Source organism: Ctenopharyngodon idella, chromosome 7 (assembly GCF_019924925.1).
Source record: "Ctenopharyngodon idella isolate HZGC_01 chromosome 7, HZGC01, whole genome shotgun sequence".
Lineage (NCBI taxonomy): Eukaryota > Metazoa > Chordata > Actinopteri > Cypriniformes > Xenocyprididae > Ctenopharyngodon > Ctenopharyngodon idella.
Genome location: NC_067226.1, coordinates 46,998,693 through 47,016,932, shown reverse-complemented (window position 1 = coordinate 47,016,932; position 18,240 = coordinate 46,998,693). Strand labels below are relative to the sequence as shown.

General features: G+C 40.3%; 1 protein-coding gene across 5 annotated transcripts in view; it reads left to right on the top strand.

Moving 5' to 3' along the window:
• ankrd11 (ankyrin repeat domain 11) overlaps positions 1-17,900 on the top strand; it is a 120,545-nt gene extending 102,645 nt beyond the window's left edge. For 2 of the 5 annotated variants that reach the window (XM_051901047.1, XM_051901048.1), the window contains 8 exons: positions 116-289; positions 2,497-2,697; positions 2,886-3,028; positions 3,114-3,261; positions 3,358-10,376; positions 10,660-10,758; positions 11,143-11,463; positions 12,164-17,900. In XM_051901047.1, the coding sequence (XP_051757007.1) occupies positions 116-289; positions 2,497-2,697; positions 2,886-3,028; positions 3,114-3,261; positions 3,358-10,376; positions 10,660-10,758; positions 11,143-11,463; positions 12,164-12,349 (8,291 nt within the window). In that variant the 3' untranslated portion in view covers positions 12,350-17,900. The remainder of the gene's footprint in view (positions 1-115; positions 290-2,496; positions 2,698-2,885; positions 3,029-3,113; positions 3,262-3,357; positions 10,377-10,659; positions 10,759-11,142; positions 11,464-12,163) is intronic. The other 3 variants (XM_051901051.1, XM_051901050.1, XM_051901049.1) reach the window with 3 other exon arrangements.
• Positions 17,901-18,240: the final 340 nt, after the last annotated feature.

The following is an 18,240-nucleotide window of genomic DNA, read 5'->3' as shown; positions in this document are numbered from 1 at the left end:
ATGCATATCAACTTGTGCTAGCTTACTTAGACGGACTGTGGAGGTCACAAAACCAAATTGTGTCTGTTCACAGGCTGGTTTTAGAGTTAACATGCCCCTGTTTTCTCCTCAACAGAAAAACAAGGTCCAGAGCGGAAGCGCATTAAAAAAGAGCCCACTAACACCAGGAAGTCAGGCCTGCCGTTTGGGATGGGCATGCCAGGGATCCGGGCCGGGTACCCCCTCTCAGAGCGGCAGCAGGTGGCTCTTCTCATGCAGATGACGGCGGAGGAGTCCGTAAACAGTCCAGGTGCGTGTTTGTCATGGGCGCCACGTCTCGGGGGCCGCAAACAGGAGGGGGGCCAGCAGCTTCAGTAGCTTCCACTGTCCCCGCTGGACTCTCACGCTATGCTTCATTTAAACACACACCACAGCACTTAATTAGAATTCAATTAAACAAGATAACCCTCATCAATTTCCATTACTTCAGCGAAATGAACCTCTGCAATCTTAATCCACTGTTGTTCATCAGCCCTCCAGGACTGTTGATAGAGCATCAAGGGACCTGGTTGTGCTGTTCCAATATGAATTGTTCAGATTTGATTGAATTGGCTCATGTGGTATTGCAGTCTAATGTTGAAGCGCATTGCGTTTATTTCAAAGGTCCATTGACAGTTTGTTTTCTAAGCTAAACCAATGGTATTCCATGCTTGAGGTTATTTCTTATTTCTAGTATGCATGTCTCTATTAGATTTACTCAAATTTAGCTCCTGTTCAAGTAGCTCACCAGGTTTATTTTTCCAAAACAAAAGACTACAGGAAATGCCCCTAACCCCACCCTTACAGAGCACTTTTGCATGCCAGCTATTGTTGTGCACACTCTTTAGTTTGTTCTGAATGTAAGTGCCTGAAAATAGTGATTTAGTGTAGCTGTAGAAAGTCTTTTCCTTGTAGAATACATTTCCTTGTTTACATAGTAGTTTTTTTGATTCAGTGTGCTTTCATTTTGTTGATGACAATTTCATCCAAATCCAAGGGGTGAAATTCAGTTAAAATTGTGTAATTCAGTGAAAGATGTGTGACAGCCAGAAGGCGCAAATTGGCACAGGCTGAAGTTGTCCATTTCTCATGTTTGTTGTATAAGAGCGCCACCTAGAGGTCAGAGCAAATAATACTCAGGTCAGCTGCTCATGGTCAGTGGTTCTCAATCTTTTTGACTCCAACACTCTAAAAACACTGATTTAAAAACAACCCAATGGCTGGGTAAATATAGGACAGAACACATGTTAGGTTAATTTTACCCAGCAAATTGGGTTGTTTATTTAACCCAGCATAATGAGTTGATTCATGTTTACTATAATACTAGCTTATTTTATTATTTTTTCGCTTTATGCATGAATTAATGTTTACAGATTAACTTAAATCCTCTCAACTTTTTAAAAATACTCCACGCAACCACTGGTTTGCATGATAATTCCTTTATTTTCGATTATATTTTATAGTATAGCATATTTTATATCATTTTTTTTATTCATATTGCCTACATTTAAGCTCATTTAACAAATACTAGAAGTAAAACTTAAACTGAATTTAGAAGTAATTCAAGTGTAATCGACCAGTCTCTGTTGTCCCATTTCCACCGCTACGGTGCTGGATCTCGTGCCGGAGCTTGTATCATGTTATGCGGGGGAACTTCTAACTTCAGGCCACCTCCCTGCGTTTCACTCGTAGCCGAAATATCCTGTGACTGACTCTATAACCTGTCCATAAACAAACAGTGTAGAGTTCTGAGAACATATTTTAACATCCTAAGTATTTATATTCTGTATATTTTTGGATAAAATCAAAACAATTTATTCAAGCATCAGGCATTTCCATCATGCGAAAAGACAGACGCAACACTTGTTTAGGCGACTCACATTGTGCCCCTGTATGTTGCTTTGCATAAAATTAAATGATATACAGCACAATACCGAATTCATAGATAAAATAAAATGTACACAAACCTGAATTTTACCGCAGATATGCACCAATTTGACGGAGCTGGGTAACACAAAATCTACCCTAACACTGGGTTGTTACGTCTAACCCAGGAGCTGAAAAATACACTGAAAAAATAACCCAAAATAATGACCCAAAAGGCTCAACCCAGGACTTGGGTAGAAAAAATAACCCAGGATTTTTTAGAGTGTAGGCCCTCCATTATCCAAGATAATATTTGAAGGCCTTTGACAGCCTTATGGACAGCTCTCAGAAATATGGCTGTGCCTCAGGCAACCCGAGTTTGAGTCCTAACTTGAGGTCCTTTGCCGATTCTGTTCCCGTTTTCTCTCTCTATCGTTTCCTGTCTTGTCTATGCTGTCCTGTCAAATCTTTTAAATTAGTTTTGTCTTATTTAAAATAATTTTGAATCATCTTGTTGGCCCCTTTTGAAGTTTGCTGAGGCCCTCTAGTGGACCCCAGCCAGTTGAGAACCACTTCTGTAATTTTACTGTTAATACTTACGTTTTCATTCAGACACAACACCAAAGCATCAGTCACAGTCAAGTCTGGGTCAGAAGGGAACACCAAACTCTGCCTCAAAAACCAAAGACAAAGTTAACAAGCGGAATGAGAGGGGTGAAACACGGCTGCACCGGGCAGCCATACGTGGGGAGGCACGCCGCATAAAGGAGCTCATCAACGAGGGGGCTGACGTGAATGTAAAAGACTTTGCAGGTAAGGGCAGCCATTAGAGATCACCTGACTTCCACTTCAGTCCTGTAACATGCTGTGGAAATTGAATAGGATATTAGGTGATTGCTATTTTGATCCTGTTAAAATGCTCATGAAATTCTTTCCATGATGTAGATGAGCAGACATAATAGAAAGCTTTTTATTAATAAATGTAATGGTTTTTGTTTTAGGCTGGACCGCACTGCATGAGGCGTGTAACAGAGGGTATTATGATGTGGCCAAGCAGCTGCTGGCAGCCGGGGCCGAGGTTAACACCAAGGGCCTGGATGATGACACGCCTCTTCATGATGCGTCTAACAATGGCCATCTCAAAGTAAGTACCTCAACACAGACATTCCACTTTTTTGGGGACGGAGGGTATCTTGATAGACACTGACACCCATATTCTGGTTTTGTAGGTTGTGAAGCTGCTGTTACGGTATGGAGGGGATCCTTGTCAAAGCAACAGAAGAGGAGAGACACCATTAAAAGTGGCAAGTTCACAAACAATGCTTAATCTGTTGCTGGGAAAAGGCACTTACACCTCCAGTGAGGAGAGTTCTTCAGGTGTGTGTCATGAAATTCTTGTGTGTTTATATATATTTCAGAAAGTGCAGGAAATGTGTACAACATGTTAATAATAAGAATTTTTTTGCATCTCAGCAGATTCTTCTGAAGAGGAAGATGCCCCATCATTTGCCCCATCGAGCTCTGTTGATGGCAATAATACAGACTCAGAGTTTGAGAAGGGCTTAAAATTAAAAGGGAAGGGCATGGACCCACCCAAATCTATCACCACTCCAGTCAAGGATGAGTACGAGTTTGACGAGGATGATGAGGAGGAGCGTGTCCCACCTGTGGACGACAAGCATCTGCTCAAGAAAGAGTTCCGTAAGGATCCCGTCAGCAAGACAAACAACTTTATCTCCATACCCAAGATGGAGGTTAAAACCTATTCCAAAAGCAACTCGCTAACACCAAAGAAGGCTGTGCGCAGGATCCTATCGGACAGCAACAGCTCGGATGAAGACGACAGGACGTTGTGTTTCACGCCCACGACCACACCAAGGCAACCTGCACCTCAGACCAACGCAAAGAGCCGGGAATCGACGTCGCTGAGCTCCAAGCAGCAAAAAGAGAAAAGTAAAGTCAAGAAGAAAAGGAAGAAGGAGACAAAAAATAATGTTAGCAAGGAGGTGCGCTTTGGTAAGTTCTGCACCTCAGACTCTGAGATTGGGGACCTGGAGAGTGAGGACGACAAAGGATCCATGCAGAGTGCAAATTGTGTAAAGGACTCTTCTACTTTGAGCCTTAAAGACCCCTCTGTCTTTAGCTCTCTGTCAGTCTCTTCGTCGTCCTCGCATGGGAGTCTGAGCTCACAGAAACACACACAATCTCTGGCAGAGCAGCACCCAAAGCAGTGGAGGACAGATGGCTGGAAGACTGTGTCCTCTCCAACATGGTCAGATGATGTCAGCTCCCTCTCGGACTCGGTCAGAACGAGGCTGTCCAGCGAGTCAGACTACTCGTCTGCCGACTCCAGCGTTGAGTCTGTGAAACAGGTGAAAAAGAAAGCGCAAGATAACCGAAAGAAAAACAACACACATGCCAGTGCAGTAGACAAAAAGAACTCTGAGTTTTACAAGAACTCAAACACAGATGGAGCCATTTCTAAAACGGACAAAGATGGAAAGGTGTTGAAGAAACACAAAGTGAAACACAAACACAAAAGTAAGGAAAAAGATAAGGCTCCAAGTGTGGTGTTGAGTCAAGACATGAATGAAAAGTTTGTCAAGAGCTTTTCTTTTGACTTTGATGATACACGGCAGAAATCGCTAATTGTTGAGACAGAGTCACCTTCTGAAAATAGGGTCAAACTTTCCAAACATGAGAAAGATCATTTTAAGAAGGAAGACAGACTGTCTAAAGGTAAATCTGAAGACAAGGACTGGCCAGGTAAAGAAACTCAAAGGGTGATCAAAGAAGAGAGGTCAAAGAAGACAAAGGAGTCAAACAAGGAGAAGGTGAGCAAAGAAGAGAGGGACAAACCTTTGAAGACTGAGAAGGAGAGAAGTATAAAAGACAAAGACAAGGCAAAGGAGGAGAAGCAGAAAGCCCATAAAGATGATAAAAAGAAAAAGTCTAAGGACAAATCTCTTAAAATTGACAAGAAGAATGAACAAAAAGAAGACAAACATTTTAAATCTGAGAAAAGCATAAAAGAAGAGAAGGAAAAGTCTAAGAGGGATAAAAACATCAAGGAGGAACCTGATTATGAAGACTATGACTTAAAAAATCACTTACTAGAGGAAACCAAAATGAGTGCATCAGATGACCCCCATGATCGGTGGCAGTCAGACATGTCTTCTGACAGTTCGCTTTATGAAGATGACAGCTGGGACGCCCCTGTAAAAGAATATAAATCAAATAATGCGGTCAAGTTAATTGTAGAAACAGTGAAGGAGGAAAGCAGGGACCGAAGGAAGGAAAATAAAGTCAAGGATAAAAAGCTAGATCATGGAGATAAGCGTCCTGAAAAGGAACCTGCATCAAAGAAGAAAGACAAGGAATCCTCTGAAAAGATTACTGAAAAGAAAAAAGACTGGACAGACAAACAAAAGTTTAATTCTGGTCAGTCGGTAGAAAAGGAGAAGAAACGCAAAGAATCAACAGAGGGTGTCAAAGAGAAGAAAGAGAAGGATTCTGTGGATGGCAGCAGAGACAGAAAAGATTCCTATGAGTTTACTAAAGAACGGAAAGACTCCAAAACAAAACAAGAATCTTTGAGAGACGACTATGGGAGTGAGGCCTTCTTTAAAGAAAAACCAGAGAATGAAACAACTTGTAAGTCTGACCCCAGAGAGAGGAACCACTCTGGAAAGGAAAGGGAGAAGAAAATGGATGGTGTGGAAAAGAAAGAGAAGTCCAAAGGAGAAAAACACAAGGACAAGCCTAAGGACAGAAATTTGGACCAGGAAAAAGAGAAACCTGAGAAAAACTCAATTGATAGATCAATGAAAGAGAAAGATCTAGAACGGGCCCCCAAAGACAAGCGGGATGGGGCTAAAGAAAAGCATAAAGATTCTCATATCAAGGACAAAGAAAGGAAGATGTCATCTGAACAGAATAAAGATAAGAAAGAAAAGACATCCCAGGACAAACATGCTGACAGAGAAAAAGATTTCCTGGAGTTTAAGAAAGAGGAGAGAAAACCTGAAAAGGTGAGAGAGAAGACATGGTATACAATTGCAGATATTTTTACAGATGAGAGTGAAGATGAAGATGACAACTATAATGGGGGTGTTGCAAAATTAAGTGACTCTCTTGGACTATCAGATTCTCACAGGAAAGATTCCACACCAGACAGAGATGAAATGGATAATTTCCAAACAGATAAACATAAGAAATACTCTGAGGGGAAAACACATTCCACAGAAAAACAAAAGGAAAAGGAACATAAAGATAAGAAAAAGGAGAAGGCAACATTTGATGCTGGAAAAGAGAGGAAAGCCTCCATGGAAAAACACAAAGATAAAAAGGACAAAGATTCAACTGACACAAAACACAAGGAACGTAAGGACAGAGCATCTGTGGATTCGAATCAAGAAAAGAAAAGCAAGCAGAAACTTCTTGACAAGAAAGACGTCAGTGAAGAAAAGAGCAAAAACAAATACAAAGACAAGGTAGAGCACTTAAAAGACAGAAAACTCTCAAAGGGGAGTGGTGAAAATGAGAAATCCTTGTTGGAGAAACTTGAGGAAGAGGCAATGAATGATTATAAAGATGATTCCAATGATAGAAATAGTGAAATTTCATCAGACAGTTTCACAGACAGAGGTCATGAGCCTGTTCTAAGCAGCTTTTATGATTCCTCCAACATCAGCATACCTGACATGTCCGAGGAGAGAAGAGAGTCACTATCCATCTCTAATCCACAGGATAAGTTCAGAGAGAAAGAGAGGCATAGACATTCCTCGTCTTCATCATCCAAAAAGAGTCATGACAAAGAAAAGGAGAAAGTCAAGAAAGAAAAGGGGGATAAAAAAGATAAGTCAGAGGAGATCAGAGAATCCTATGGTCGCAGGGAAAGCTTGCCCTTTGACAAAGAACCCATGCCTTTGGAGGCTGACCCTTACACTTTTCCGTATAGTTCCAAAGTTGATGGTGAGGATGACTTGGAAAAGACTCTGGAGTTTGAGAAGGAGATGTCCAAAAAAGACAAGACAAATAGTGTCATTAACAGTGAGAAAATAAAAGACAAAAAGAAGAAAGAGAAACACAAGGAAAAAGTGAAAGAGGAAAAGCATAAATATTCAGATGGATTTGGGTCCTTCAGACACTCAAAAGAAGAACAAAAATCTGGAATGAAGGAAAACACTCAAGTCACAAGTCTTAAAGATAAATCTAAAGAAGACAGCTCTAAATTTGATGGGAAAAATAAGGAGAGGAATAAAGATATCATGGACAAAGATCTCAAAGCAAAGGTCAAAGATGAGAATGACAAATTCAGCCAGTCAAAAGAGACAACTCGAAAGGACAACCGCCCTCGTGAAAAGCTTTTGGTTGATGGTGATCTCAGACTAACAAGTTTTGGCAAAATGCTTAGTTTAAAAGATCAAGAGATTGAAGAGCGCCATAAGAGACACAAAGAAAGAATGAAACAGATGGAAAAACTGAGGCATCGGTCAGGTGACCCAAAACTCAAAGATAAACCTAAATCAAATGAAGAAGTGAAGAAGAACCGCAGTGAAATTTCCAAAAAACCTGGTTCAGTGGAAAGTGCTTTGAAAGAAAAAAAGAAAGATATTGTCCTTCCAACCCAAATGATGTCACCTGATAGAAAGCCAATACCTATGGACAGTCAGAACTCAAAAGACTGGCTTGCTGGCCACCAAATGAAGGAAAGTCTTCCTGCATCTCCAAGACCTGACCAGAACAGACCAACAGGTGTCCCCACCCCAACATCTGTGATCTCGTGTCCAAGCTATGAGGAAGTCATGCAAACTCCACGCACTCCATCCTGCAGTGCAGAGGACTATCCTGATATCATATTTGATGGTCTTGACTGTCAGAATTCCTCGGCCACCACTATGTCCATGAATGCCTGCTCCCCTTCCTTCTTTGATAGATATTCCAACTCATCAAATAACTTCCAGGAGGGAACATGCATAACACCAGCGAAGAACATGCAATTACCCCTTGTGAGTCGCTCTGTCACCTCTGATGTCAGAAGACCACTTGAGAGTGAGTTCAAAGTAGAGGCAGAAAAGTTTTTACGACAACAACATATACCAGAAGGCACAGCATTTGAGTCTTCAGCCTCACATCTTACTGAGGACAAGATTGCAGCTGACAGACTTAATTGCCTTTCCCCAGCATACTTTTCACCCCCTATTGACATGATGTCTCCACGGCCTGACCTATCACAACATGATAAAGTACCAGATGAAGCGCCTACTGTAAATTCCATCAACGATGGCAGTGAACACTTGGGGAGTGTCTATAACAACTATCTAATGAAGCCTTCAACTCCAGTCCATAGACCTGAACCCCAGGAGCCTTGTCTGGATATAGCTGCTCCTCCAACTCCAGCCCCTGCTGCCCTGCCTCCCATGGATATTGATGATCTCTCAGAGCCACAGCAGAGTGGACCTGTTCTAATGCCAGCTCACCCTGTCAGTGTGAGTGACTACTTGCCTCCTGTTGTTGAAGAGCAAGAAGAGGATGAGGAGGAAGATGATTTTGTTGAGGATGGCACAGAAGGTCACCACGCTGCAGAAGAGTCCATCCAGTCGAGAAACGATCCCACGTACGCACTCGGGATTGAGGAATCTGACAAAAAGGCTTGGCTTGAATGTCCAGATAGAAGAGATCCTGATGAAATTCCCACAACACCAACCCATCCGCAAGACAACTACATGGAAAATTCATGTGATCAGTCCTTAGGCTGGAATTCAGAAGTGATCATGAAATCACCTAATGAGAGTTACAGAGAGGTTGAGGCAGCTGTGTCAAAGATTAGCAGTCCATATTCACACTCCGATTGTGAAATGCAGCATATCCCAAGTGTAATGCCCGTGACACCACCTCACTCTTATTCCAGAGCATACTGTCCATCACAAATATCTGACTCTCATTATGAGCTCCACAAAGACACAGTGGAAGACATTTCATCACCAGAAAGACCTGTAACAGAGGCATTGGAGTCAGAATCACCTCAACTAGAAACTTTCTTCACTGATTGCAAACCAAACCCTGAGGAAGCACAAATGGACCTAGAGCCCCCATGTATGATGAAAGACAATAGGCAAGAGTCTCCCACCTATGCTGCAGAGAACTGCATGTCTGTAGCCCCACCAGTCATCCAAGAACCTGTTGTTTCATGGGCAGATCCATTCCCTGGTGCAGCTGATGAAATGGATGACATGGGTCCCTTCTCTATACCAGAGCTTCCTTTTCAAGAGAAGGAAATGCAGGACCCTGATATAACAGCCCCAGAGATTGCAGAGAGCAAGCTTCCACCTTCTCAGACAAGACCTCCAGTCATCGAGACAAGCGAAAATGTTGAAATAATGGATGTTGACTTGCCAAGTTTGCCCAAAACGTCTTGTTCTCCTGCAATTGTGCCTCCTACAGAATCTGGTCAGGATTTGGTTCCTCCAATAAGCGAGGATGGATATAGACCGCAGTGTGAGTTGGAGCCAGAGCCTCAGAACATCCTAGACGTTCCTCCCATGAAAGAAACAATCCCAGAGGAGAGGGGGGCATTTGAAGAAGTGGATGAAAACAATGGAAATTTGTTTTCTACAGACAGTGAAAAGGACAATGAATACAGGCAAAAAGAAACAACCCCAGATACAATGATGCCATCTGTTAGGGTACCATATTTGGAACTACCAGACACCACAAAACCACATTCATTAGGACAAAATCCTGTGGTAGCTTTGGGCCCCTCATGTAGCCCTCATCCTTCTGTTCAGGTTCCAGCTGTCTCAATGCCTAGCAGCACCCAAGTGTCAGAGGCCCTTGAGACAACCGCCAAGTTGTCTGTGACTATACCAGTGTCTGAGGCACCCAAGAAAATTGAGGAAATACCTCAGAGGATGACCCGGAAAAAGGCTCAGATGCTGGCCAATCAGAGCAAGCAGAGTGCCGCGCTAAGCTCATCAAGCATCACCTCTTCAGTATCCTCCTTACCAATCACCACAAATGTGACCACTTCTTGTGTCACTGTAGAAAAGGAGAAAGAGACCATCAGCTCAACCACAGCTCAGACATCCACTCCTTCTGTACCTGCACTAATCACCAAATCAAAAGGCAGGCCTGTTGAGGATGATGACAACCAGTCCCAACATCCACGCAAGAGGAAGTTTCCAAAATCAGGCCAGCAACCGTTGCAGGTTCAGCTTGTGAACACTGCAATGAAGCAGACTCGGGAGATGATCCAGCAGACTCTGGCAGTCATTGTGAATGCCATCAAATTGGACGAGATAGAGCCATACCACAGTGACCGATCCAACCCCTATTTTGAGTACCTTCAGATCCGCAAGAAAATTGAGGAAAAGCGGAAGATTTTGTGTTACATAACACCTCAAGCTCCCCAGTGTTACGCAGAGTACGTGACGTACACAGGCTCCTATCTACTTGATGGCAAGCCTCTGAGCAAGCTTCATATTCCAGTGGTAAGAATTTTATTTTTGTGTTCAATGCATAAAGACTCTTAATACCCAACCAGAAGCATGATAAATTATTCTGACGAGACAGGTCACACCCAAAACCAAAACATATTTGATGTTTAATATATTATATGGAGCAAGATTTTGGACATCATGCTTGGTTAAGACAAATTGTCTCCATTAATGCATTTCCAGTGTTGAGATATATGGATGTCCTGCTAAACAGTAGTCATTCAATTTCAGAGTTATCCAGAATGACAAGATGTGACTATTTTCCCTACTATCTTAGATTGCTCCACCCCCATCTTTGTCGGAGCCCTTGAAAGAGCTGTTTAGACAACAAGAGGCAGTGAGAGGAAAACTAAGACTGCAGCACAGCATCGAGAGGGTAAACTCTTACTCTTTGCCTTTAGTCTTTCTCTATTTTCACTTTCTGTTTTCTCCCCTCTATGCATCACTGAGCTAATTTCAGAAGTCACCCCGTTAGGATGCAATGATCACACGGCACAAATCCTTTGATTCAATCAAAGGCTTTGTGTAATAGAACAGCAAGTTATCTGCAATATACATTTAGACTAAGTAAGCATATTGCAGTATGATCATGCTCCCCATTTCATCTAATTTTCTTCTGATGTTCTTACTGTGACTTGCAGACCTTGATTATTTCAAAAGACTGTTTACCAGCCTTGTCCCTTGATTAGATGAATGCTCGTAGGGTATCAATGGATCAGTTGGATGTCTAGTCTCACTCTGATTTTATGCTCCCTTACAGGAGAAGCTTATTGTATCTTGTGAGCAGGAAGTGCTGCGTGTTCATTGCAGAGCAGCAAGAACAATTGCAAATCAGGCCGTTCCTTTTAGTGCTTGCACAATGCTGCTGGATTCTGAAGTCTACAACATGCCATCAGAAAGCCAGGTGAGTCTTCGTTTGAACACCTCAAAGATGTTGCAAAGCCTACGAATAGATTTTATTACATTTCTAACAAATCATGATCTCCAGGGGGATGAAAACAAGTCTGTGAGGGATCGCTTCAATGCTCGGCAGTTTATCTCCTGGATTCAAGATGTGGATGATAAGTACGACCGCATGAAGGTGAGAAGTTGTTTCGGACTTGACTGACAGATCAGCATTCGGACACTGCGAGCTTCATGCTTTCCAACCTTAAATCTACTCTTTTTTTTTTTTTTCTTTTTTTTTTTGCAATTATTCTGCCCATATTCATAATTGTGACAACACTGTCAGCGCCGATAGCGCCATTGCGCTTCGGGCGACCCGAGTTCAAGTCCCAGCTCGTGGTCCTTTCCCGATCCCGTCCCCCTCTATCTCTCCCACCTTGCTTCCTGTCCACTCTATACAATCCTCTCACAATAAACGCAAAAAAATTGGCAAAAATAATGTTTGGACTTTATCTTTAACTGTAATGTACTTAAAGTGTGCACCAAGCACTAGGAAAATACAAGTATTGATAGGGACTCCGTATCGGCAGATACTCTATATTCAATGATTCGGATCAGAGGCACAACAAACTTGACTGGGACATCCCTACTTTCATATTTTAAATGGACCTGAGACAAGTTTTGTGTTAAATGGACACTCTTATTGATAGAATTCTTATATTTAGCATTATAAAATCAGAATGTATGAATGACATCCATTTCTGTTCAGATGTATCTGCAGAGCTCCCATGCATGCATGGTTCAATTTTTAGGTCTTTGAGTCATTTTAAGCCTTAAATGTGCAAATAGTTGTTTGTATTTTCCAAAGTCTAATTATAAGCGTTTTCTTCCGACAGACGTGTTTGCTAATGCGGCAGCAGCATGAGGCCGCCGCTCTGAATGCAGTGCAGAGGATGGAGTGGCAACTCAAGGTACAGGAGCTGGACCCTGCTGGACACAAATCTCTGTGTGTGAACGAGGTCCCCTCCTTCTATGTGCCAATGGTCGACGTCAACGACGACTTTGTACTGTTGCCTGCGTGACAACGACACACATTCAGACTCTGAGAGTTCGGTCTAATATTAACCATCTGTCAAAGAGACATCAAACAAAGTTCGGTAAGGGCTAGCCGGTTTGAGGAGATTTCTTTGAGGAGAGAGAGAAATATATATTATATAGAAAAAAAGGTAAATGGCATAAAACTCATCCTTTTCTGCCCGAGGAGGAACCAACCGTCTTTTTACGGGAGAAAACACAACTTGCACTTTTGTCCTCAAGTTTTTATGGTTTTGTTTGGGATTTGAAAAAGCAAAACTGCTTTGAACCTTGTCCCTCCTGTTTTTGGGTTATTTGGGCGAACACATGGGACAGCATTTTTCTCTGTCCCACCCCAGTTACAACAAACAAAAAGCTTGAGACAGGTTCATCCACCTATGTGCTCCAGAACAAGGGGACAGACGGCACAGTGGTGGACACAAAACTCGGAACAGGGCCAACACCTCGATGTGCAGGCACAAAAAAGACACAAAAGAGTGCGACAGGATACCTTCTCCTTGTTTGGACCTGAGTCTACAATGCCTACAGCAGTGGAGAGAGTGGCTTTCCTGCTGTAAAGCGCCCCATGCAGCCCCACATTCAGGGCAGGGAGCTGCATACAGGCGGCAGCAGAGCGGGGAGGAGAGACTGCGTTCAGTTTTAGGGGCATGAGACCTAGAGTGGCCTCACATGGCGACAACAGTGCGTTTGGTCCCAAATGCTGGATTAAACGCATGGACGGATGGTCCCTAAGCCACGCCCAGTTTCAAACAACTGCATAAGGAAAAAGACTAATAATGTAAGAGCAAATGTTGCTGTCACAAATCACGAGACAAGGACTTACAAGGTTATAGTTTTTCTTTTCTTTTTTTTATGTTTGTTTTTGGTTTATGTCTTTCTTTACTCGGGCATTTCATTGTTCCCTTTCTGAGGAAGTGACTTGAAACACTACAGAGCCAACATTAGTTTAATGGAAAAAAAAATAGAAAACTGAAAAAAAAAAAAGTATTCCGTAAATGATGTACAGTTTTTATAATCATTAACCAATGTATTCTCGCTGCCTTCTAGATAATTTATTTTGCCACACATTACTGCACAGTTGTAAATAACTTATGTACTGTAACATCACTCAGTCAAGTGTAAAAAAAAATAAATGAATAAAAGTTATCATTGTATGTACAGTTCACTTTCGGGCAGCACTTCCCCCCCCATCACCCCCCTCCCCCCTCAATCCCCATGGGCCAAAAGTTGAACACATCGTCAGTATTTTCAAGACTTCCATTCAATAGTCCTTAAAGGGACAGTTCACCCGAAAATGAAAATTCTGGCATCATTAACTCACCCTCATATGGAAGCTTGTTTCCACCATGAAAGTTGAAACTTTTTCCTCGCAATTGCGAGTTTATCATGAAAGTCTGACTTTAACTCGCAATTCTGACTTTTTTTTCCTCAATTTCGAGCTATAAAGTCAGAATTGCAAGTTATAAAGTCAGAATTGAGTTTACAAAAGAGATAAACTCGCAATTCTGAGAAAATTCAATTGCAATTATATCTCGCAAGTTCAGTTCAAAATTGCATGATAAACTCACAATTGCAAAGAAAAAGTCAGAATTGTGAGAGTCACAATTCTGACTTTTTTTTTGCAATTGCGAGTTTATTGCGCAATTTTGACGTTATTTAAGACTCAATTGTGAGTTTATATCTCGCAATTCTCCGAATTGCAAGTTAAGGTCAAAATTGCGTGATAAACACGCAATTGCAAAAAAAAAGGTCAAAAGTGCAACTTTATATCATGCGATTTATATTATAACTCAATTCAGACTTTATAACCCACAATTGTGAGTTTAAATCTCGTAGTTCTGAGAAAAGTTGTAAACTCACAATTACGATTTGTGAGATAAAGTCGCAATTACCTTTATTTATTTTTATTTTAGTGGTGAAAATAAGCTTCCATACCCTCAAGTTGTTTCAAACCTTTATGAATTTCTTTCTTCTGCTGAAATACAAAAGAAGATATTCTGAAGGTTTGTAACCAAACAGTTGTTGGACCCCATTGACCTCCATAGTATTATTTTTCATACTATGGAAGATATTGAAGCCCATCAACTGTGTTTGGTTACCCATATTCTTCAAAATAGCTTATTTCGTGTTCAGCAGAACAAAGAAATTCATAAGGTTTGGAACTACATGAGGGTGAGTAAATGATGACAAAATTTTTCAATTTTTAGTGAACACTCCCTTTAAAGATTCTGTCCAAGGCTAGTCAAAGTAAATCTAGATTGTCATCACCACCATCATTAGGCAACACCATTTCTCTCCTGATTACTCTGTCAGGGCCACGATCATAGTTTCCAGATGTAGCAGAGTGATTATGGATTTATTTAAAGAATAGTAGAGGTATATTATTCATCGTTTTATTACACAAGTATATATCTTTAAAAAGTATAAACCAAGAAAATGCCTTTATACAGTTAACGTCTCTGATTTATTTTTTTTTTCTTCTTCTAAAGCCGCACAAGTCATAGGAAGTAGGATAGGACGCGATTTACTTCATTTGGGTCTTTCCAAATATACAACCACCCCATGATTGAATTTATTACACATTGTACCATGGGAGTTTTTTGTGTCATGCCCTCTACTCATGTTACAGTCATTATTAAGACACGAAACTGCAAGTTTCTTTTAATCTCCCACCTCACCCTCTTTTCTGCACTATACAACCGTTCTTAAAGATCTTAGCGATTAAAAGAGTTTGGGAAATAAGATATCACCTCTCATTAGTTCCATTCCAGCTTTTGTTCCGTTTTATTTGTAATATTGTAAGAGTCTAAATCTTATCTGCAAATAGAAGGAAATGCATTGCATTTACAGTTCTTCTCTTAGTCCCAAAGCAATTGAGTTTTTAATGTGTGACTCTTTGAAGGTGACTTGAATCGCCTGACGCTTAGAAATGATACTTTTACAGATCACAAAAACACACTTCCGTTCTTGGACTCACTATTTGTATACATGGGCTCGCTGACTGTTTTTTCATATTTAACATCCTTGTTAATCTCCCCTTACAGTATTTTTTTAAAATGCACCAATGTCAATTCTGATTTTATTTTGTCCTTTACCATCTGAGTAAACTTTACAGTACATTTAGATGTTCGAATTCAACCTAGAGGGGACTAGTGCAAGAGAATTGTTTTTTAAAGAGTTTTAACTTCTAATTATTAGATTTTTTTTTTTTTTTTTTTCGGGGGGAGGGGAACTTGAAATGTGTTTTGATATTTTACCCTTTCTCATTACCTGCCTGTACTTCAGTGTGAGGTTGTGTGATGTTTGCTTAACCATCCAGGCTAGTGTTTTTCTTTCTTTCTTTCTTTTGTTTCCATGTGTGGTTGTGAGTCTGTGAAAATCCCACATGACGCAGTTGTGTATGTGTGCATTGAGTCTGGGTGCAACAGGTGTCACTAGTTCTGCAGGTAATTGTTTTGGATGACTCATGTCCTGGTGTTTTGTGAGTACTGTGCAGTGCAGAAGAACACAATGTCTACAAACAGTGCATAATAATGAATAGCTTTCCATTCATATTCCAGTGCTTTCTTTTGTTGCGTGGTGGTTCTTCTAACAAAACCCCTTGATTTCAGACAAGTGCTTTTGATGTTATTAGGTGCATTTTTTTGTTTGTTTTTTTGCCCCACATGAAATTGAATTAGTGACTTATGTATCATCACTAAGCCCTTGTATACTTACTGTTTACAAGATATGTGAATTTCCACTGTCCTCTGACCTGGTGAAGGCTTTTTGGGTTCCCACACAACTGATTCCATTTTAAAAGGCTTGAAATTGTGATGTGATAGAAAGTATAAACTGATTTCCACTCTTCAGTGCCCATAAGCCATAAGGTTCGTTACATTTTTTTTATTGAATACTGTATTGGGACTAACTGACCATGAGATTGGTATGGAAGCTTGTTTCCGCCACTAAACAAAAAATTGAAAAGGTAATTGCGACTTTTTATCTCACAATTCTGACTTTTTTTTCTCAGAATTGTGAAATATAAAGTCACAATTGCGAGATAAAAAGTCAGAATTGCGAGTTATAATGTCAGAATTGTGATATAAAGTCGCAATTGCGAGTTATAAAGTCACAACTGCGAGAAATAGTCAGAATCAGGAGATATAAAGTCACTTTTGTAAGAAAGTGTCACAATTGCGTGTTATAAACTCAATAAGAATAAGACCTGAGGAAAAAGTCAAGATTTCAACAATTCTGAGAGAAAAAAGTCAGAATTGCACCTATATCTCGCAATTGCATGTTATAAAGTCAGAATTGCGAGATATAAACTCAAAATTCAGAGAAAAAGTCAGAATTGCGACAATTTTGAGAGAAAGTCAGAATTGCGATGACAAATTCTGTGAAAAAACTCACAATTGCAACTTTATAATTGCGAGTTATAAAGTCAGAATTGTGAGATATAAAGTCACTTTTGTAAGAAAGTTACAATTGCGTGTTATAAACTCAATAAGAATAAGAAACTTTTTTCTTAGAAAAAAAGTCAGGATTGCACCTATAACTCGCAATTGCGTGTTATAGTCAGAATTGCAAGATATAAACTCAAAATTCAGAGAAAAAGTCAGAATTGCAACATAATTTTGAGAAAGTCAGAATTGCGACAAAAAATTCTGTGAAAAAACTCGCAATTGCGACTTTATATCGCAATTCTGAGGGGAAAAAAGTCTGAATTGTGAGATAAAAAGTCGCAATTATACTTTTTTTTTTTTTTTTTTTTTTTTTTTTTTTATTCAGTGGTGGAAACCAGCTTCCATAGATTGGACAACAGAAACACATGCTTGCCTGTTGACTCACTGACCTCTGTCTGCAACACATTACCTCTACTAATAACACATTACTGATTATTCCATTTATAGATAGCCACAATTTCAAGCCTTGTTTTAAAACGTTTGTTTTCCACAAATCCAACAGATCCTTCTTGAAATGGATCTGAGCTCCTCTAACACATGTTGAACTCTATATAAATAGTGAGAAATAACCTATTTATTATCTTTCTGACACCTGTGGTATGTTTGAGTTTGAAGGTCTCCGCTGTGTAAATTTTCCTCTTGTAATGCGTAAAACGAGACGTTGTACATAGATGTAAATAATATTCCAGGACGTTTTGCACCCTCCTCTTTGTACTAGTCTAAACTTGCGTAGAATGTGAGATTCTAACAGCAACGAGACGTGTCGCACTCGCTGCCGGTGATGTAACAATGTATCTTTTTTTATTTGTACAATGTAGTTCAATTGTGTACATATTGTTGGAGCAGCTATGGGAGGGCGGGGTTTGTTGATGCTATGTCAGTGCTGTCAAAGATCCAGTACTTTCACCTTTAGCTGTGTTGATATCCTGCAATTCAAAAAGCGAGAAACTAAAAATGAATAAAAAAATAAAAAAAACTTAACGGAGAGGAAAAATTCAAAATTGTTATTTTCTACACTTGCATGTACAGAGAGCGCGAGAACTGCTGTTGTTCCTCAGAGATTATGTTCGTAAATAAATTTTTGAAATGACCTGGCTTCTGTGATTTGTTTTTGTGAGCTGCAGTACGGCACACCTGCCACAAGAGGGAACAAGAGTGATGATAAAAGCTCTATTCTTGTAGTATGAAGATGCTGAGTGTCATGTCAATCATTTGAGGTTATTTTTGCCATGCAGTTGTTAACAAATGTCATATTTTATTCAACACAGCATATCTTTAAACCACAAACTAAAATATTTGATTAGCACATTCCACAGAGATTTTTACTGAATGTGTTTTTGAATAGGGACATTCCTTAATCTTGACTATTAAAAAAAAATACATATTTCTATTTTTATCATTGTCAGTGCCAATAAAAAAATATTCAACAC